Raw genomic sequence first — 23472 nt, 5'->3', positions numbered from 1 at the left:
GATGAATCAACTATTCAAGCCATTTTTGGACATCTTTGTGATTGTATTTATAGATGATATTTTGGTGTATTCTTGATAAGAAGTTGAGCACGTAGAGAATTTGCGAACAGTGTTACGCACGCTCCGGGATCATAAGTTGTATGCTAAATTTTCTAAATGTGAGTTCTGGTTGAACTTAGTGTCTTTTCTTGGGCATACAGTATCGGATGAGGGCATCAAGGCCGATAATCAAAATACTGAAGCAGTTAAGAACTAATCAAGGCCCACAACTCCTACAATATTATGTAACTTCTTAGGTTTAGCTGGTTACTATTGGAAATTTGTGGAGAATTTCTCTTCAATTGACGCTCCGTTAACAAAGTTGACGCATAAGGCGACTGAATTCCAGTGGAACATTACTTGTGAAAAGAGTTTCTAAGAGTTAAAGAATAGGTTAACCTCAACACCACTTTTAGCTCTTCCTGAAGGATCATAGGGTTATGTTAAATATTGTGATGCTTCTAGAGTGGGATTCGGCAGTCACACTTTCACACTCCGTAACCAAAGGGCTAGTCTGCCTCTAAGAAATTCCAATCCCTAAACCCCAAGAATACAAGAATCTCCAAACCTGATGTCTAACTCTCCCACTTAAATGATTGTCAAGTCACGCGTACAAAATAACCTCAGGAGAAATACTCCAAATAAACCTTCGGCATTAAGTAGCAAAGCATGAACATCAACGGTGACCAACCACGCGATTTCTGTAGTAATAGTCAAGCATCTTCAAATCAATACACAATGTGTCTTCTACAACACACACCCATCTCAGGCAAAACAAGATAGTACTACTTCTTAAACATCTGATATCTCTTATGTTGTCTAGAACTTTCCTTTCGAAATTGAACTGCAACCTTGTCCATTTAGTCCCAATCCCACACGGCTCAACGCATCTATCATACTATTATATTAAAATACAAGAATCCCATTATCAACGATGAATCACAAGTAGGATGGTCCTCCATTGACCAAAAACCTCCCACTTAACTCAACTCAGGAGAAAATCACAATACGCAACAAACTTTTCGTACACGCAGAAGACATCAACCTCAAGTCATGGTCAAAACCATCGTAAACTCTTCAAAACCCATGTGCAGATAACCAAGTCATTAGAACTGAATCTCTCTAAATCAACCAAGTCATGAGGTTGCCAAACCTTGAACTATTGCCACAAAACAGGCCCTATCTTACCAAAGGAACCGATCATTTCCATTACAATGTTGATCGAAGCCACTGCTATACTAATCTAACTTCTTTAGACTTCTCTTGACTTGCCTTTAAGATAACACTTCTCTTTCCCAGTAGACTATGGCCCTCAGCCAAAATTCATCCCAAGTAATCCCATCATGAAAATACGTTGCCTTAAGATCTGTAAGCCACTTTAGTCTCTTCATGCACCCCAAAAATACCTCAACTCGAAATGCCTGTTTTGAAGAGCCTTTCAACAAAACTGAAACTGTTTCTTCCATCTCTCAAATGGTGCATCGCATAAACAATAATGATACAGAAATACTCCAAGTCTCTTTCGCACTCTAACACAAATCTCGAATCCTTAGCTCCGCAATGAATCTGGAAATCCTTAGGTACAACATTTTGAACCTACTAGAACCATTCTCGATAGTCACCCACTCCTTCCTAGTCATGAATACATAGCCAAATATACCGAACGAGTGGGGCACAATATCATATGAATACTCCAAAAGAAACAATCTTGTCTTTAAGCAACCCAGTGAACCCTTTCCTGTTGAATGTTATATCCATAAAGGAACATCAAACCTGAGTCATTACACAACCTCCCTATACCAATAAGGTGTAATACATCATGCATCTAGCAAATCCCTTGCTCGGATCACCCTCGATGACATCAACTTCAAGTCATAATTAATCCATGAGTGTACCATAGTCCAAAATTACAACAACACATGACTATGTGATCCAATCGTCAATGATAGACTTCCTGTAAGGGAGATATGATGCTTGGAAATATGTTTCGGGGGGATCTCTGACAGGTAGATAAGTCTAACTACAAAGGAAACTCTGGCAATTTTTTTTTAAAAAATATGGAAGTTAGTGAAAATTGGGAGTTTGCATATCATGTTTTCAAAACCAACTGATTTCCAAAATCCTCATTCGAGGACGAATGATTTTAAGTGGGGGAGGATGTAAGGCCCCGTGAAAATTTGTACTCAAAACCTAGTAGCTCGTAGTGCCCAGTTCCGAGCGTGTGTTAGGAATGTGTAAAATCCTTCGCGACAAGCTTGCTCGCCGCGGTTCGGACCCTTTGTACTGATCTAAGCATTTAAAAATCAAGAATCAAAGTTTTTCAGAAAAGTGCTATTATGCGGTCCAGAATGCGGTCGCAAATCAAGTATGCGGACCGCATTTCTATCGCAAAGTGAGTCAGTGTGTTCAAATTTGAGGTCAAAATACGGTCCATTATGCGATTGCATAACTGATATGCGGACCGCATAGTTGTCACATAATTATCTTGAAATTTTGTAAAGGGCAGTTCTGCGGTGCATTATGCGATCGCAGAACGGGTATGCGGACCGCATTTCTGCTGCAAACCCAGACAGAATGATCAAATTTTGGGAGCACTTTTGCGGTCCATTCTGCGGGCCGCATTTCCACTTTGCGATCGCAAATGCGATCACATACCTAACTCGGGGCTCCTATTTTTCTAAATTTTAAACCCGACCCCTTCTTCAATAAAACACCCCAACCCCTCATTTTAACACATTTTCTAAACAAAACTAGAGAGAGGGAAGAGAGGGTTCTTGAGAGAGAAAGTTTTATCTTCATCAAATTGATTTTTCTAAGTCACCCAGGCCCGGTAATTTCGAGTAATTATCTTCATCTTCGTTCTTGCAGGTAAAATACCCAGCCCTTTTTCATTGGTTTTCGTATTTAAACAAAAAGGGGATTCTCATGCATTGATTCTTGAAGATAAAAGTTGAAAACATACATTCATGCTCTTTAATACCTAAAATCTAGTAAAAAGAATTGGGTTGGAGTATAAATTTGCAAAAGGGGCGGTTGATAACCTAAATAAGTTCGGATTATATTTGTGTACTTCAATTCTAAGATATATGTGTTAACTTGTGAACTAGATTGACGGTATTAGGCTGTTTGGTGAATTGAAAGTAAAAGTTAAAAAGGGAAATTCGATTCCAGGTATGTACGGCTAACTTTAACCTTTGTAAAGTCACTCTGTTTGGTGTATGAGTATTTGGTATGTGACACCTATGTGGACTATTTGTGAATTCTTGTGATTGATATGCCTTGAACATTGTTGGTCAAGTCTCCCGATATAACGGTGCAAGTAAATGGCAACAAACCAAGATCTCGCATTGTTACTCAGCTGAATTTATCATAAGCTCATGTTGCACTATCCATAATACATCTCAAATTATCAGCCCAAATGCACACTCAACCTCGTGAGTGTTATATCACCTTCCTTAGGCGATGCAGACTCATATTGTAGTACATATATCCTATTGGATAGAAGGTAAAACTCCTCATAGGAACCTTATATAAGATTATACAACCTTCGAGCTTCTCACATGAGATAGCCCACTTGTTTAGCCTCACATCGAAATCTTTCTATGACCTTACCATGGGTACAACCATTGTGTACCCAATTGATCCTCCCAAGTCTACACCCGTCCACATGCTTGTCATGATCCCAAATTCCCACCTTAGGATGTCGTGATGGCATCTATTCTCTAAGACTAGGCAAGCTTAACATACACAAGAATATGACAGAAACAACGACTAAAAACATGAAATACAATTGATAAGTTTCATAATAACTTCAATACAGAACCACAATATGATATTCCCCAAACCCAATGAGACTGAGTCATAAGCTCCACAGAAATCTACTAAAATCTCTAATACAACATTGTCTAAATGGAGAATAAATAGTAATAAGAGAATGGCGGAAGGTGACTCCGAGGCCTGCTAGCGTCGGGTAGGTATACCTTGATGTCTCCGAAAATAACTGAATGATCACTAGCGTCTAGCACGATCAGATGTACTTGGATCCGCACAAAAATGTATAGAAGAGTAGTATGAGTACATCACAACAACACCCAATAAGTATCAGGCTTAACCTAGGTAGAGTAGTAATGGGGCTAGGTTAGGACACCTACTAGGACAAGATAAACTGATTAGAGTATAATAAAGACCAATAATGAAAAACGAGGAAACAAATGATAACAAAGCAGTACAATAATGTAGGCTAATAACAGAATTTAAGGAAAGAAAGAAAATGAGAAGTGAACATATGACGAGAATAACAAGTAATCAAATACGGACAAATACAAGTAAGACAATGAAGAAAACAACGAGAACTGTTCAGCCAACTAGTCTTTTTAACCTTGGAATGTATAACAAGAATCACAATAGAGGTACCACCCCTCATACTCACATTTCACACTTTCATTCACAGTCTTTCCTTATATCACCGTGTGAGCCTTGCATTTTTTATAAAAAAAATATTTTCCCGAAATAGCTACACGCGTTATAGCTCCCTTATCTCACCGCATGACTTCAAGTAATTCCCTTACTAGCAACACACATATAAATCCTACCCTATCTCACCGCATGCGTATCAGCCCCCACCCTTATACCACCGCATGCGTATCAATATCATAACATAATAATCAAATCGCACCACATGTGCCCATATGCCACAATACTTGCCAAAATAAACAATATTGATGTTACCACAACATACAACCCATGGCTCAGATACAATGTGCACAAGAATCTGAATAACTACATAATAAATAAGGAGTAATCAACAAGGAAAGATATCTCAACATTTAACAACTTCAACCTCAATGTGATAATGGCTTTCACAGTTTCAACATCAATAACCCAACAAGAATTCCACGAAATAATAACTTCAAGTAAGAATAATTCAATAATAAAAGGGGTAGCAAGACAATAAGAGAGGTAGCAACTTCAACTAAAGCATATAAGAGCAATTACAACAACAAAGGGTAGAACAAATGCTAACAACGTCAATTAGAGTATGTGAGGGGAGATTTAACAATGAAAGATGTAACATGTTATAACAAATTCAATTAAATGCATAGAAGAAGTCTAGAAGTCTAAACCGATCAAAATATCACATATATCCGGTGTAAAAACTTGTCACCTTGTGTACATGTCTTCCTCATATTACAATTAATACAAATAACCCAAACCCTAAGGGCTAGTTCCTCCCCCCACCCCCCACAAAGTTAGGCAAGATACTTACCTCAACTAGGCCAAATCAACCCTCGAAAATAACTTATCCCCTAAAATTCTCCTCTACACGGATCAAATCTAACCAAAATGACTTAATATCATCAAACAATGCAAGGGAAACCAATTATGATAGATAAAGCTACGATCTTTACACAAATTTCCCAAAAGTCAGCCTTGGGCTTGTCCGGTCAAAGGCCGGGTCCAAGGATAGATTCCAACTACCTATAATCCCATGAGTCTATATATGTATTTTGTTTTCAAATCCGAGTTCAAATCGAAACTCAAAACTCAAATTTTCATTTTTCAAAACTTTGACAAAAATCCTCAAAATTCCTCTTCGATTCTCATAAATTTGATGCTAAATCTAAGATATAATGATGAATTATAGTTGGAAATTGATTAGAATCACTTACCCAATGTTTGTAGATGAAAATCCCTCTCCAAATCGCCTCCTACAAAGTCTAGGGTTCCAAAATGAGAGAACATAATATGAAATCCCGACTCAAAGCCCTTTTGTTCAGCTGCAGATGTCGCAACTACGACACTGGGTTCGCAATTGCAAACCCTCGAAATTGCGAAGAAAGTCTCACAATTGCGGCTACTGACAGCCTAAGTAGGAAGCCGCAAATGTGACATACGCTTTGCCAGCTCCCTTTGCAAATGCGACTAAAAATGTCACAAATGCGAAACCTACAGGCATGGCATCGCAATTGCGAGCGAGGCATCGCAATTGCGATACCCGACCCTCACATGTTCACTTTGCAATTGCGAGGATGGTGCTTGCAATTGTGATATCAGAGACACCAATACACCATCAACCTATTTTTGTTCAATATCATTCTGAAACACGTCCGAAACTCATCCAAGCCCTTGGAGCTCCAAACCAAAAATCCACACAAGTCTAAAAATATCATATGAACTCGCTCGCCCGATCAAAATACAAAAAATAACATCTAGAACTATGAATCGGACATCAAAACACATGAATTTCTAATGAAAACTCAAGAACCTCTAGAATTACAACCAAGCATCTGAATCCTATCAAATCAACTCCAAATGACACCAAAATTTGAAAACAAGTTCTAAATAGCATAACAGACCCATTCTATGTCCCATGACCAAATTTCGAACCCGATAGACAAAAGTCAACCTATGGTTAAACTTGGGAATTCTTCTAAACCTTAAATCACCAACGCTCGGCATAATCCCAACTCCAAAATCACGATATGAACCTGCGAAGCCATCAAAATACCATTCTGGAGCCATTTTCACAAAAGTCAAACTTTGATCAATATTTATAACTTATGCTTCTAAACCAAGAAACAAATGGTCCAAATCAACCCAAACCTTCCCGGAATGAAACTAAACAACCGTGCAAGTCAAAACCACAAATACAAATGTGTGAAGCATCAAAAGCAAAATTGGGGCTCATATACACAAAACGGCCGGTCGAATCGTTACAATGCTATAGGAATCTATTTCATTTCACCAATGAGCAACTGAAAAAAGTCTATCAACACATCCAAATATCAAGACTATATTACATACCAAGATTATAATCAAGCATCCACATTCCCTTTATATCTCAAGCAAACCCCTCTCGTCATATTCAAACCCTCTAAATCATTACCAGAATGAAATGCACAGACTTAGTCAATTGTCCATAATGACCCAAAGAGCATCAAACTTCCTCAAGGTCCATGGAAACCCTGCCACTAAGTCCTAAAATGATACGCTTCTACTTCCACCCCTGTTTAGCCATCTCCCTAAGTAAACCACTCGGTCTTTGATGCTCATACCTGATCTAATGGCAATTCAAACATCATGAGACTTGTCCACCACTGTCCTTCTTCATCCTCTACCCCCAATATTGCTGCCTCAAGTCACGATCTATCTCTGTAGCACTCAGATGAATAAGCTCCTCACAGACCAAATTCCTCAAACCATCAATACTAAGAAGACAAATTTGACCCTAAAGTCACAATACACAGTCATCTCCAATCACCACATTCTAAGTACCCAATCGTAATACCGTGTCATTTGGGACCAGTAAATAGTAATCATCATACTCACGAGCCTTAATGCGCTCAAACAAGGATGCACAACCACGCAAGCAAGAACTTTGATAAGCTCAAAAATATCCAATTTCACAAATCTATTAGCCAAGGCTTGAACATCCATAGCAATCGACCACTCCATAGTTGGAATAAATATCAAGCTACCCATAGCCAACGACCTCTTCAAATCTTATGTGAATTCCCAATAGTTGGTGACTCCAAATCACGAACCGAATAATTATTCTCATAGGACTTCAAATGTCGTGACGCACAAGAAATTGCTTTATCAGTCTACATCATCAACGTTCCAAGACCAAGGCGTGAAGCATCATAATACATCGTGGATGGCCCTGATCCTGTGGGAAACACCAACACTGGGACCGCAATAGATAGAAATACCTCCACAAAGCGATCATAGTAGTATGCTCTCATAATACAGGGGAAAAAAATATCTACCACCACATTTGTAACATCATCACAACTTGTAACGATCCAACCAGTCATTTTAAGAATTGGCATTTCGTTTGGTGGTTTAAGGTCTTGAGTATCTTCTATTACGTATTATGAATTGCGTGTGTGGTCGGGTTCGGCTTTCAGATGATTCAGGATCAATTTGGAAGAAGGATTCTTGTGTTAGAAGCTTAAGTGGTAAGAGTTGATTGAAGTTTGAATTTTGTATAAACGACTCCAGAATGGTATTTTAATGATTACAATAGCTTTGTATGGTGATTTTGGACTTAGACATATGTCCGAATTTGAATTTGGAAGTCTGTAGGTTGATTTGACGTTTTGGCGAAAGTTGGAAAGTTGAAGGTTTGGAAGGTTGAGAGGTTTGACTGAGAGTTGAGTTTGTTGATATCGGGTTCAAACTTTGATTCCACGAGTTGGTATAGCTCCATTGTGTCATTTGGGACTTGCATGCAAATTTTCACGTCATTCCGGATTGATTTGATATGATTCGGCGCAAGTTGTAGAAATTAAAACTTCATAAGTTCATTGAGTTTGATTTGATGTGTGATTCATAGTTTTGACGTTGTTTGATGTGATTTGAGGTCTCCATTAAGTTCGTATTAGGTTATGAAACTTGTTGGTATGTTCGGATGGGGTCCTGAGGGCCCCGAGTGTGTTTTGGACGGGTTTTAGATCATTTGGATCATGTTGAACGAAGCTGGTTTGGGCAGGATCTGGTCTGGTCGCACTTGCGTACCACTAGTCACACATGTGGACCACTGGGCACATGTGCGGTAATCGTAGGTAAAAAAGAGAATGGACGCAATAGCGGAAGTTGGGCTGGATGAGGAAGATCGTATAAACGAATATCTTGGCGCATCTGCGCAATCGCAAAAGCGAAACTCTTAGCATAGAAGCACGGGCGTAAAAGCATTTTCCTGGTCACAGAAGTGACGTTGGCTAAGGTGAGGTATTTCCACAGAAGCATATTAGTTGCTGTAGAAGCGGCCTGGTGACCGCGAAAGCGGAATCCCTGGTAGATTTCATATAATTCAAGGGTTTGCCCATTTTTATCATATCTTGAGTTGTAGTCCTCCGTTTTGGGCGATTCTGGAGGGGTTCTTCACGATTTGGATTGGGGTAAGTGTTCTTTACCCGGATGTGATTATATCTAATGATTCCATCTTTGTTTTTATTATTAAAATAGTGATTGAGTTGGAGAAAATTGGGGATTTGTATAAAAACTTTTTAAAATGTAAAATTATGTTTTGTAGGATGATTTGATGTCGGAATTGGATAATTTTGGTATGATTGGACTCGAATTGGAATGAGTGTTTGGTTTGTGAATTTTGTCGGGTTCCGAGGTGCGGGCCCGGGGTTGATTTTTTGGGTTGACTTTTTAGATTAACAAGTCTCATATTCATTATGCGTCGCCTTGGGACACACAAGGTATAACACCTTATGTGACTTGTTGTGTTTCTTCGATGAGCTACTCTATGTCTTTGATATTACTTGTTGACTTGGGCTGTAATAGTACATTCACACAAGAATACACCGTAGCATGCCACTTATACTAGTTCAGGAGTATGAAATTTGACATTTATTGACCATTCCTATGTATTCTTGTGTTATCTGCTTCATGTTGACATCGAGCATGTGACCATGCTGGACGGATTGTGATGGTGAGCCTGTGATCATGCCGCCCGGATTGAGATTTTGACACGTGAGTTGTCCATGTGGTCGTGATTAGAAATGTTGGCACAAGGTGCTATGATTATATGATTTGTGGGTTGAGACCCGTGACTTGTGATTATGAGATGTGGTATCTCGACGTAATTTCATTGCGAACCTATGTCAGAACATCTTGATTATTTGGTTGTTATTGTCTTCATTATTTGGTTTCAGTGGTACTTTCACGGTGTTCTTATTACTTTACTGTTTATATCACATAGTGATTCTTGTTGCCATTTACTGATTACTGCTCTCATTATTAGCTTTATACTTCTATACTGCACAGGTTATTTTGACTAGTAGGTGTCTTGACTTGTACCTCGTCACCACTCCACCGAGGTAGTATCGGCTGTGGTGTACTCATACTACACTTCTGCACATTTTTATGCAGAGCCAGCTATTGGAGATATTAGACTGGGGAGAAGTTAGCGTATTGATCGCGAGGATTCAAGGTAGAGTTTCTTGGTCGTCGCAGTCCTTTGGAGTCTTTTCCTTTCATTGTACTGTCAACTTGTTATTTGAACAATATTGTATTTCGATCTTTGAGATCTTTTCAAGGATACAGCTAGTGTTCGTGACTCTATATTATCTAATCATGGGAGGTTGTTATGATTATTGCCGTGTAGGCTTATTTCGATTTTGTTTCGGTATTTATATTAAACTCTATTTTAAATTATCTATATTAAAAATTGGCTTAATTGTTGCAAGTAATTGGCATACCTAGTCTTAGAGACTAGGTGATCACGAAGCCTATGGTGGGATTTTGGGTCGTGACACAACTTGCCGGTTCCCAACAGATATCGAGCACTCAACATTGCATACGAATGAACAAGAAGGAACTGAAGCTATAAGATTCAAGCCAAAATAAAGTCGCACGTTAAGGAATCAAGAAAGGGAAATTTTCCTGAAGCCCTAGAGTCGCTCGCGGATAGATACTGACATCTCTGTACTGATCCACAAGACTCTACTACCCCTACTCATGACTTGGGAGATTCTTAGAACCTAGAGCTCTGATACCAACTTGTCAGGACCCAAAATTCTACTAAAGATCATGATGGCGCCTAACATACTTGCTAGGCAAGCCACCACTCAACAACAACAATAGAGTCCAATTATTAAACAAATAATGGATTCATGATATAATTATCAAGACAGAATAAGTCGTAAATCAATAACAAAGGTACATGAATCCCAAACAAGGTCTAAACGCGACCATAACTGTCTAAAAACGCCCAAAATTCGGTGTCACAATGTCCCAAGCATCTAACAAGAATAATAGTCACAACCGACAATAACATCTATTAGAAAAGGAAATAAGTAGACAAAGCTGACTAAGTATGGAAGGGGAACTCCAAGTGCTATAGATCGAATCAAGTAAGGTATCTCACCACGAAGTCTCTAGAAAACACTCCTACTCGGCTGGATAGGTGCAACTAATACCTGTCTCAGAACTTGCACAAAATGCGCAGAAGTGATGTATGAGTACATAACTGCGGAACTCAGTAAGTAGCAAGTCTTGCCTTGAAGAAGTAGTTGCAGGGGGTCGATACTGACACTTACTAACAGTCAAATAATCAGGTAAAAGCATGAATAAAATATGAATAAAATATATATATATATATATATATATATATATATATATATATATATATATATATATATATATATATAAGGCTAGAGAAAAAGTACATATGGAATTTAGGCATGTTTTATAGAGAAAGGGAGATCAAATCAGATATCAAATACCCCAATTCTCGCATAACAACATGATATGTATCAACCGATATTTATTTAAAAGCCACTGCATGAGTCAAAATATATAGATATTCATGCTCAGGATCCATTCTCAATACCTCCCATCACAAATTCATGTGCTTGACACATGTCATGTGCCCAAACCAAACACCAAATTTGAGTGCTTATACTCACAGGGCCCAAAGTAACATGGGTAATTACATGACTCCAGATGGACGGATCCATATCCAAGCATTGATCATTTTAAAATCAATTATCATTATTCAATAATAAATATCTGCTCATATTGTCCATAATACCATAATCCTCAACTTTTCCTGATAATCAACTCTCCACTCATGCATATGTGTGTGAAATAATATAATAAACAAGCACTGGACATAACAATAAACATGCGAATAAAAGATCATATAGCTAAAAGATGGTGATAGCTAATCACGTAATTAAATTTATCATAACACATTCATGATTCTAATCGTAGCATTTAACATGAGTGAATTAAACCATGTAACCACTAAATCATACATCGTACAAGACAAGCGTATGGCTACAACTTATTAAGAAAGCTCGACATGACAAAAGAATTCTTTAGGCCCAATTTAACAAGTCTCAAACTTAAACATGCCTTTAAATCATAATTATGGGCCATCACATAGTCATAGAATCAATGAAACAAGGATAATAAATTCAGATAGTCCAAATAAGGCATAATCATAAGTCAAACTATACCAGATATGGTCATAAACTATCTGCGGATATACGCTCGTCACCTCACATATACGTGACTCCTAAATAAAGTAAAAAGTGGCAAATGGATCACCTATAGGGAGAATTCCCTTTTATAAGGATAGACAAGAGACATACATCCACCCATTAAGCTTTTACAACAACAACCGTCTTTTCTTTAAAATCCAACACCAAACCACTCAAATCTAGTCAAATATTACTCACATGAGTCAAACAAAGAAGCTTTAATCTTTAATCAAATTCCCAGTCAACCCAGGCCCACATAATCAAAACCCGAGTCAAGGGGTAGATCTCGACTACCCATAACCCCCAAGTCCAAATATGTTATATATTCCAAAATTGAGTCCAAATGGTACTCAAATTCACAAATTACACTCTCTTAAATTGTAGGCAAACCCCCCATATTCTCTTCCAAATTCCGTGATTAAAGTGTAAAAATCCATAAAGAAACAAGATATATAATCAAAATCAAATAAAAATCACTTACCCTCAAGATAGTAGTGAAAATGTCCTTCAAAATCGCCTCTTCCCATGCTCCAAAACTCAAAATAATGAAAAGTAAGCAAAAATGCCAAAATATAGTAGTCTACCAGGAAATGTCGCATCTGCACCCCAGACCTCGCATTTGTGAGTTCCACTTACACAATCAGCCTTCGCACCTGCAATTCACCTGCCGCATCTACTGCTTTGCATGTGCGACTACTGCATTCCAGGCGCGTAAATTATCAGCCTGTCCCATCCCCGCATGTGAGACTATGCACATGCGTTCCATCTCCGCAGAAGCGATCATCCATAGTACCAACCTATGTAAAAAAACCAACCTCCCCCTTGTAGGTTGGGCTTCGTACCTATGCTCAGACCTCCACAGGTGTGATGCACCAAAACTAGAATTGTCAAACAACTCCAAAATGGTCCAAATCCATCCCAAAAAACATCCCAGCCTCATGGGACCCTGCCCAATCATACCAAAAAGTCCAAACACCTTAAATCAATGAGAATTAGAAGTGAACACTTATGACTCACCTCTATTGCATGATCTAGATAAGAAAGAAAGGTATCCATCCTAAATATCCTGTAGCCTCATGTTTATATGTGTGGTGCACGACATATCCATAAACAAGACTCTACTAGATACAACTTGCAGACTACCTTGGACAAACCTGCTCTGATACTAAGTTTGTCACACCCCAACCTCGGGAGATGCGACCGACACACAATGCTTGAAGGTCCGTGCAAACCAACGTTTATACTTAGACCTTTCAACATGATATCTGGGCCAACAAGGCCTCCAAGTATGATTCTAAAATTAAGATAAATGTTCACAACTGACTGTAGAGCAAACTTTAACATCTTATATATACATAGCCTATCAACATAGTCATAACCATATTTACATACACATTGGACACTAGTCTGCAAGCCCTTAAGAGTACCATAATATACAACTTGGTCGAGACAGGGCCCCACCATACACGAAATAACATAACATAGGCTTCGGTACTCATCGACTTCTGTACAGCTACTTCGGAGAAGTGGAGTGCGATAACTAACCACTGAAACGTGCATCCTACTCGGGAGGGATGTCACCAGGTTTATCTGTACCTGTGGGCATGAACATAGCTTCTAGATGAAAGGGGCATCGGTAAGAAAGATGTACCAAGCATGTAAGGCTGATAACGAATGTAAACAAAAAAAATAACTTAAGAGATATGAATACACAATTTCAACCTGAACGCCAAAGACAAGTCACTGGAGGCAAGCATTGCAGTATGAATCATGGATGCATGCAATTTTTGTAAAAACCAATCCCCTCATTGGGGATATGCATTAACTATTTAATATAGTATAATATCATTTAGCCACTCATTGGGTCATATCATCTTATATTTTACCCGGTCTCAAAGAGGACTCGGTAAAGTCTTATGTCTACATTACATCGTACCCTGCCTTAGAAGGTCTCAGTTGTACCCAGAAAGACTTAGTGTGCCCGGCCTCAATAGGACTTGGTAATATTTCACATGACATCACTCTATACCCGGCCTCATAGAGGACTCATTCGTACCCGGCCTCAACAAGACTCAGCATAGTTAGCCTCGAGAGCACTCGGTAGCCTCCCACAACACATCGTCATACCCGGCCACCCAAGGGCTCGGTAAAAACATCACATCATGTCTTATCATACCCAACTGATCAGTGGTTGCATAATAGGTGCCGTACCGTGCCAATTATAGCGTGACTCAGTAAAGTAAAATAGATACATACATACATATATATATATATATACATACATACATACATACATATATATATATATAATGCATGTTGGACACATTGGAATCATGTTCTAAACCTTTCGGAGTGACGNTATATATATATATATATATAAATATAAATGCAATGTAAGATCAATTCCAAGAGATATCAAGATTTGAATCTAAATGAATTACATCTCATAACCTCAAGATATCATCCGAAAACATCTCAATCTGGAAAGAAAATTACATCGGCAAGGAACATACAAGAATATGAACAACGTCATTAAGAAAGGTTACAACATAAGGATCATTTAGAGAGAAATGCTTACATCAAGTCATGCCAAGAAAGAAGGCTACCTTACATACCTTTTTGAAGAGGCTAACTATGCTTTTTGGGTCCTTACACTTCTATGGTGATTACCTCCACCTCCAACGAGTTTCCAAAATTAGTATAACAAGAAGACATATGTTATAGTGACGGTCACAAGCTTCTTTATGTTAAATCGTACTAGGTTCTCCTTCAACTTGGTCTTGAAATCATTTGAGAATTCTTAGAAGGGGTTTGAGAGTATTTTGGAAGAGCTTGAAGCTAGTGAGATTGCGTAGAATGAAAGAGGAAGAAGTTGATCTACCTTTTTATACTAGGTTCTAGAAATACCACCACCCCAAGTGCAAAACGGGTCACCCCGCACCGGCCACTATGCCCGGTGGGCAGTTGGCGCAATCTGGTGAAATGTAAACACCTTTTTTGTCCTACTAGCGTGTTGTCGGCCAATTGGTTATGCTAAAACCTCATTAATCTTCAATTTCATGTGTGGGGTGTAACATCATCCCCCCTCTTCGGAGCATTCATCCTCGAATGTTGAATGGCAATAAGTTTTTTCAAAATTCTTCAATCATCCTTCATGGTATCTTGAATTGTACCTGCTATAGTAGCCTCAATATTATCCCCTACAGCATGGAACAAATAGGGGTATTTGGATTTCATATCTTCTGTGCCTTCCCATGTCATTTCTTCTATATTGTTGTTCCTCCAAAGTACTTTAAATGAAGCTACCTCTTTGGTTTGCAACTTAGGAAATTGACGATCTAGGATAGCCACTGGTCTCTCTTTATAGGATATTTCTTCAGTGATATGGAAATCTTCAATGGAAATAATGTCAGATGGATCACCCAAACACTTACGAATCATGGACATATGAAACACTAGGTGCACTGCTCCTAATTCCAGGGGTAACTCAAGCTTGTATTCCACTTAGCCAATTCATTGGATAATTCAATATGGTCCAATAAGTCGATGGCCGAGTTTGCCTCTTTTGCCGAACCTCATTACGCCTTTCATAGGCGATACCTTTAGAAACACCAAGTCACCTACATCAAACTCTAAGTCTCGAACGTCGGGTATTCGAGTAGGATTTATGTCTACTTTGAGCAGTCAATAATTGAACTTGAATCATTTTCACTTTCTCTACAACTTGTTGCAACAAATCAGGACCTAACAATATTTTTCCACCAACCTCGAACCAGCTAATGGGAGATATTCACTTTCATCTATATAGAGCTTCATACGGTGCCATCCGAATGATAGCATGGTAGATGTTGTTGTAAGCAAACTCGATGAGTGGTAGATGGTCTTCCCAACTTCCCTCGAAGTCTAGTACACATGCTCGTAACATGTCCTCGAGTGTTCGAATAGTGCACTAGGCATGCCATCTGTCTGTGGGTGGAAATATGTGCTAAGATTGATCTGCATACCCAAACCTTTCTGAAATGATCTCCAGAAGATAGCTGTAAATTGAGCATCTCTGTCTGATACAATAGAAATCGGAATTCCATGAAGTCGAACTATTTTCTTAATATATAACTTAGCATAATCCTCAACCAAGAAGGTAGTCTTGACATGTAGGAAATGAGCTGATTTAGTGAGTCTATCCACAATAACCCATATGGAATCGAGTTTGCAGCAAGAACGCTAATCCAATAACAAAATCCATATTGGTTAGCTCCCATTTCCAGGTCGGGATTTCCAGATTCTGAAGCAATCCCCCTAACTTCTGGTGTTCAACCTTAACTTGTTGGTAATTTGGACACTGAGCGACGTATTCGGTAATGTTCCTCTTTATGTCGTTCCACCACTAGAGCTGACGAAGGTTATGATTCATTTTGGTTGACCCCAGATGAATAGAATACCGGGATTGGTAAATATCTTCCATGATCTGTCCTTGGAGTCCCCTGATGTCGGGCACACACAACCGGCCCTTATATTTAAGGACTCCGTCCTCGGATAGCTCGAATAGTTATTTCTTCTGAAAGGGAATGCTTTCTCTTATTTTCACCAAGATGAGATCATCGAATTGTCATACCTTTACTTCAACCACTAATGAGGACTCAACGGTATTCTAAACTATGGTTCCGCCATCGCCGGTACCAAGTAATCGTATACTTAAATTGGCCAACCAGTACAAGTACTTAGTCATATCAATTATATCAGTTTCCACTTGCCTTAATCTACCCATAGACTTTTGACTCAACGCGTTAGCCACAACGTTTGCCTTACTAGGGTGGTATAGAATATCCATATCATAGTCCTTTAACAATTCGAGCCATCTCAGCTGTCTCAAATTCAATTATATTTGCTTGAATATATATTGTAGACTCTTATGATATGTAAATATGTCAACATGAATTCCATACAAATACTGGCACCATATTTTTAGAGCAAATACGACAGCCGCTAACTTCAGGTCATGAGTCGGGTAATTCTACTCATGTTTCCTAAGCTGCCTTGAAGCATAAGCAACAACTCTACCGTGATGCATGAAAAAAGGGATTTACAGCTGATTTTATGTGTCATGGATAAGGTCACTATTGACTTGTGAAGGCTATTTACTTAATACGAAAAAGTTTGGATTGGTTAGGGGGCTATTGGTAAGCCTAATGAGAATGGGTATTCTACACTGGGTTGGATTTGCTTACCCAACACAACATTTACTATCAATGTGTCATTGGGTGTAATTAATCTTATTAATGCCCTGACCTATTTTATGCATTACTTTCTAATGCTATGATGGGTTGTGAGATTACTTGATTATTCACATGCATGTTGTGGCCCCATTTAGGTCTTGTGGCGATGCATGAGAAAGATGGACCTTGGAATGTCGATTTTCTTATTGCACCTTAGTCTTGCCTATCTTTTTTCGTAGTGTATTATACCATCCATCACCCCATGGTTATGCTTATGCACCTTAAGTGCTTGTTGTTTGCACACATGTGTTTGGTAAGTAAGAGAATTATTGCTCAACGAATATTCTTATGTTGATTGATATGCTTGGATTGGGTTTCATGTCGCGATAATTTTATGTTAGACCAGGTTGCACGCTGTAATGGTAAGCTGTTGAATTGGGTTGCACGCTGCAGTTGTGTGGTGTTTGTGTAAAGATCCATCCGGTCTTTTTGAGTATTGTACCCCTCTTCCCCCATTTATTACTTATTTTATGTTTATTTGTTTTTATGTGACTTGCCGTGGTGGGCGGCTTGGTTCCAGGAATGGTTCGGAATAAATTTGGACACTTAGTCCCAAGGTTTGAAGCCTAAGTTAAAAAAGTTGACTAGAAGTTGACTTAGGTTTAAATAACTCCGGAATGTAGTTTTGATGGTTCCGATAGCTCCATAGGGAGATTATGGATGTGTCCGGATATTGATTTGGAGGTCCGTAGGTCGTTTTGGCTTGAATTGGCAAAAGTTGGAAAGTTGAGAAGTTTGACAAAGAGCTGACTTTGTTGTTACCGGGCTCGAATTTTTGTTCTGGAAGTTTGAATAGGTCCGTTGTGTCATTTTATGACTTGTGTGCAAAACTTGAGGTCAATCGGAGTTGATTTCATGTATTTCGACATTTGTTTTAGAAGTTAGAAGTTCAATAGTTAATTAGGCTTGAAGCAGGGTGCGATTTGTGTTTTCAATGTTGTTTGATGTGATTTGAGGGTTCGACTAAGTTCGTATGATGCATTAGGATGTGTTGGTATGTTTGGATGGGGTCCAGGGGCCTCGGGTGAGATTCGGATTGAGTGCGGATTGAGTTTGGCCTTGTAGAGTTGCTGAACTACTGGTGTCTGGTTTCCTTATATGCGTTTGCGAGAGAGGTCTTGTGTTCGCAAAGTGTATCTGGGTGAATAGTGAAGTTTGTTCTTCACGTTCGCGAACAAGGTCACCTGTTTGCGAAGGCATAGGGAGTTTTTGCATTGCGGCTGCGAGAGAGGACTCGCGTTTGCATAGAAGGATAAGGCCGATGGGGGCACCAGGCTTGTAAGTCTTCGCGTTCACGGGAGATGGATCACGTTCACATAGGGATTGGTTTAGTGGTCATCGCGTTCGCGAGGGAGGTCTCGCATTCACGTAAGAGGTTTTTGGCAGCTGAGGATTTTGTGCTTCGCGAACGCAAGGCACTTTCCGCATTCACGAAGAAGGGCTACCGGGCAGCAGTATATTATTTCCAAATGGAGGGTTTTGTCCCATTTTTCATCTTTTTAGCTAGAGACCTCAGTTTTGGGCGATTCTTGAAGAGATTTCAAGGAGTTGATTGGGGTAAATGATTTTAACTCATATTTGATTAATATACATGAATTAGTCATTATTTTTACCATTTAATTAGTATTTTAGGTTGGAAAATTGGGGAAATTTGTGGAAAACTTCATAAGCTATATTTTGAGGATTTGAAAGGCGATTTGAGGTTGGAATTGGATGATTTTGGTATGATTGGACTCGTTATTGAATGGGTGTCCGGATTTTGTAAATTTTGTTGGGTTCCGAGATGTGAGCCGTGGTTACTTTTTGGGTTGACATTTTGACTTTGGTTAAAAAACTTAGCTTTATCGTATGAAATCGATTCTTATAGCTTGTATGGATTGTATTAAATTATTTGTGGCTAGATTCGAGTCGTTCAGAGGTAGATTCGCTGACAATGGCTTGTTGGAGTTGTGATTTGCGCGGTTTGAGGCAAGTAATACTTCTGAACTTGGTACTGAGGCTATAAATCCCTGGATTTCGCGTTATATGGTTGGTGTTGAGGTGACGCACATGCTAGGTGACAGGCGTGTGAAAGTGCACCGTGATAATTGTGACTCGGTTGATTCCGTGGTACTGCGTAGTTATCAAATCTTGTTGCTATTCATGCAATCCCTACGTGCTAGAGTAATTGAGCTACGATGCATGTTAGAAATCATGCTTAGGCTATATGCTTATTCTGTGGGGACCCACTGAGATCATTTATGCTGTTGAGTTATTTGCTTAAATTGCAATTATGTACTCAGTCATATTCATCATTTGCGTATCATATCTCAGTCTCTATTATAATTTATTGTTACATCATGTTATCATTATTTATGCTAATTGGCATGAGATTTATGAGCCTGAGAGACTGGGGAGATTGATGACTACGTCGGGGCCTGAGGGCCGCTTATGAGTGATATTTATGGGATCGGGCTGCACACCACAACAGGCTTTATTGATAAATTTATGGGATCGGGCTGCACAGCACAACATGCTATGTTGGCTTATATTAGCACTTGGGCAGGATCCATCCCTCTGGAGTCTGACATACCAATAGTGACCGCAGGTACCGTTGAGTGCTGAGTGCGAGTGCTGAGTGATTGAGAATGATGAGCGAATGAGCTTGCTATGTGATTGAGTGTGATGAGTGAGATTAAGTACTCTGAGAGTGTGAGTACATGAGTCTATTACTGTGGTTCATTGCCTCAACTTTGGGTTGCGCTTCGTCATGACTCGGGAGATTGCATCAGGTGCTAGGTTCAATGAGGTGGTTGATATTGCTAGGTGTCTAGAGAAGGTTCGCAGCCCGGAGCACGAGGAGAGGGAGGCCAAAAGGCCTTGTGGTTCGGGTGGTTTTAGCGGTGTTTCTTCTGGAGGGCAGTTCCGGATGGGACCCAGATATTACAAATTTCAAATATTAAATGGTCTTAGTATCTGACGTGGTATTCATGTTAGACAATTGAGATACACGGTCCGAGGGAGGGGTTTATTATAAGTATCTTTATCGAGTTGAGGTGCTTAATGGGAAAATCGAAAGTTCACATATCATCTTTAAAACCCGGTGCAAGTTTAAGTGACCCAAAGACCATTAGCCTTATTTTAATAATCTCATTTCTGTTCTTATTTATATCATATTCTTGGATCAAATTAATCTACATGTCTATAAAGTACGTTACAAATTCAATTATACCGTTTACGGGCAAACAACTTTGAGTTTAGATCTTCGTAAATAATTATTGGTTTCGATTCAAGTCATGTATCTGAGTTTCTGATTTCAATAAAGAGACTGCATCTCCAACACCTCATTAAGTATATCAGTAGCTTCGATTAATATGAAATTAATCTGTCTTCTTGTGTGTTTTCATTGAAGTCCATTACAATTAGCCTGAATTACAGTGTTCTCGTTTGGGGTAAGCTGTTAATACAACTATGTGATTTACGTGCCAGCATGACCATTACCTATTTATGATATGATTTTTGTAGCTAAGACATAGTTGCCATAAGCTAGTACAAAATGCATGTTTAGGTTGAGATGATTGGCCTCTACTATGAATGATCTGCAGTCTCACATTGCTAGATCAAGTTTGTAGTCCTTTCATATTGGTATACAGTGTTAGGTTGATTATAATCTCATACCTTAAAGTCATGACTAATCTTGAAAAAGCGCGAATGGATGATTCTTTTAATTTGGTTATGTGTGTTGCCTTGGACGATAATTAAACTGATTCATGAGACCCTCGTGAACTCTGAAGTGTTAAGGGTCTAAAGGAAATTCAACACTTACCAGCCTTAGACAAAGTTCCAGGAGACTAATTTTTATTTATCTTGTCTGATAAATCACTTTGTGTTTTTGGCTTGATTCATTTCCCTTTCTTTTGCCTTATAGTTAAGCATTGTAGCGTTTTCTTTATCTTTCGTTTGTAATTTTACAATGAATGTATATTAATCATTGTCCTCTTTCTCCCTTTTGCATGAACACCATTGGACCCTACTTCTTCCTCACTCTGCTCAATGGGCATGTCACCGTCTTTTGCAGCTTTTGTTGATCTGTTAACGCTAAATTGGGCCTAAGCTACAGTCAACCCATGTTCATCTCAACCCACTCCCTTACTATCCTTACTTGTATATTTTGTATTAAATAACTAACACTTATCTTATTGGATGTCCAGAATAATCCGAACATGTAACTAAGTCCAGAATCATCATACAGGCCTATTGGATCCATCAAATCACCAATCCGAGGTTGTTTACGCACAAGTTAAATCTGGGTCAACTCTTACAACTTAAGGTTCCAACAAGAGAACTAAGTGTTCCAATTCATTCCCGAATCTTCCCGAAACCAAACCAATCAACCTCGTAAGTCACAAAACAACAATCAAGCATATGGAAAACATCAAATAGGAAAAACGGGGCTCAAATACACAAAACGACCGGTCAGATTGTTATATTCTTTCCCTCATAAACAAACGTTCGTCCTCGAACGGGTTTACAATCATACCTATGATGTCAAAAAAATAGGGATATCTTCTCCGCATATCATGCTTGATCTCCCAAGTCATTTTCACGAACGGTTGACTTCTCCACTGAACCTTCACTTATGCAATCTTTTTAGACTTTAGCTTTCAAACCTGTTTATCCAAAATGGCCGGTGGCTCTTCTTCATAAGCAAGTTTGTCATCCAATTGCATTGAACTGAAATCCAGCACATGCGACTGATCCTCATAATATTTCCGAAGCATGAAAACATGAAATACCGAATGAACTCCCGAAAAACTAGCTAGGTGGCAAATCAAGTCTGTAGACCAACTCGCCCACTCACTCTAACACCTCAAATGGACCAATATACGAAGGACTCAACTTTTCTTTCTTCCCAAATCTCATTACGCCTTTCATTGGCGAAACTCGAAGAAGAACCTTCTCATCCTCCGTAAAAGCCAGATCACGAATCTTCTTATCATCATAACTCCTATGCCTGATTGTGCTAACAAAGCTGCTCCTAAATCAATTTCACCTTCTCCAAAGCATCACGAAAAAAATCTGTACCAAGCAATCTAGCTTCCCCAGGATCAAACCAACCAACCGAAGAATGACATCACCTCCCATATAAGGCCTTATACAGAGCCATCTAGATGCTCAATGGCTTGGACCTTTAGCCAACCCTAAGGTGGTTGATGATGGATTAATGAAGGGTAATGGTGAATGTGGTTGATGTTAGAGGTAATTGGTGGTAGAGGTGATCAATGAAGGTGGTAAAAGTGATTGATGATGATTGTTGGAAGTGATTTGTGATGGTAGCAACCGATGATGAAAGTGATTGATCGTAATAGTTTTTTTTTTCCTGGTGAAAAAGACATTTATTAAAAACACATACTAACAATCGTTACAAACGGGGATCCTTATAGGATACATAGTTCCTACTTCGCCTAGTTTGTCCCTATGAAAATAGAAACAACAAAAGTAGGTGGAGCAACAAAAGTAATTAGGCTCCTACGCATATTTAAATTACATCCATTCTTGGCTAATTGGTCTGCCACGCCATTTGCTTCTCTAAAGATATCAGTAATAGTTAGTACCAGAAGATCGAAAAGAAAAGCCGATAAATAAAAAAAAAAAAAGAAGAAGAAGAAGAAAGAAATTCTTCATTTCCGGGACAACTTTTGATTACCCCTTATCTGTTGGGACAAAACCTTTGACTTTTCTTTCTTCTTTTCTATGTCGTATATCATTTTTCTAATTCTAAATAAATTACTTTTTTTCTTTCTTATTATTTTTTTTAAACTTTTCCTCTATATTAAAACAATTTTTAAAAGTTTTTTCCTTACTTCCTCAACCCTCCTTATTTTATCGGTGTGGTCAAAGAGGGATATAATGACCTAAATAGGTAAATCAAACAAGTGGAGATTGACATGTAAATCCACTAATTTTTTTTTCAGTGACAGATATAGTTGCTAATAGAGAAATTACACAACGACGACTTAGTGAATATTCTTGTCAATTAGGTTGGAGATTCGGCAGATCTATATTGTTTATTGGTTTCCATTTCTATATCTTTTTTAAATAAAATACTACTTTGGTGTAAATTACTAATTTTCTAAGGTTCTCGCACACTTCTTAATTAAGAAAGACATCTAATACCC

General features: G+C 38.7%; 1 protein-coding gene across 1 annotated transcript; it reads right to left on the bottom strand.

Moving 5' to 3' along the window:
- LOC109231557 lies at positions 21262-22460 on the bottom strand. Its single transcript, XM_019397217.1, has 4 exons — positions 22432-22460; positions 22155-22331; positions 21964-22027; positions 21262-21402 (listed from the first exon to the last, which is right to left on the bottom strand). Exons 1-4 carry the CDS (start codon positions 22458-22460, stop codon positions 21262-21264), a joined length of 411 nt encoding a protein of 136 aa, XP_019252762.1.

This window comes from Nicotiana attenuata, chromosome 8 (genome assembly GCF_001879085.1).
Source record: "Nicotiana attenuata strain UT chromosome 8, NIATTr2, whole genome shotgun sequence".
NCBI classification, from domain to species: Eukaryota; Viridiplantae; Streptophyta; class Magnoliopsida; order Solanales; family Solanaceae; genus Nicotiana; species Nicotiana attenuata.
The sequence above is the reverse complement of the archived record's forward strand: the minus strand, read 5'-3'. Positions and strand labels throughout refer to the sequence as shown.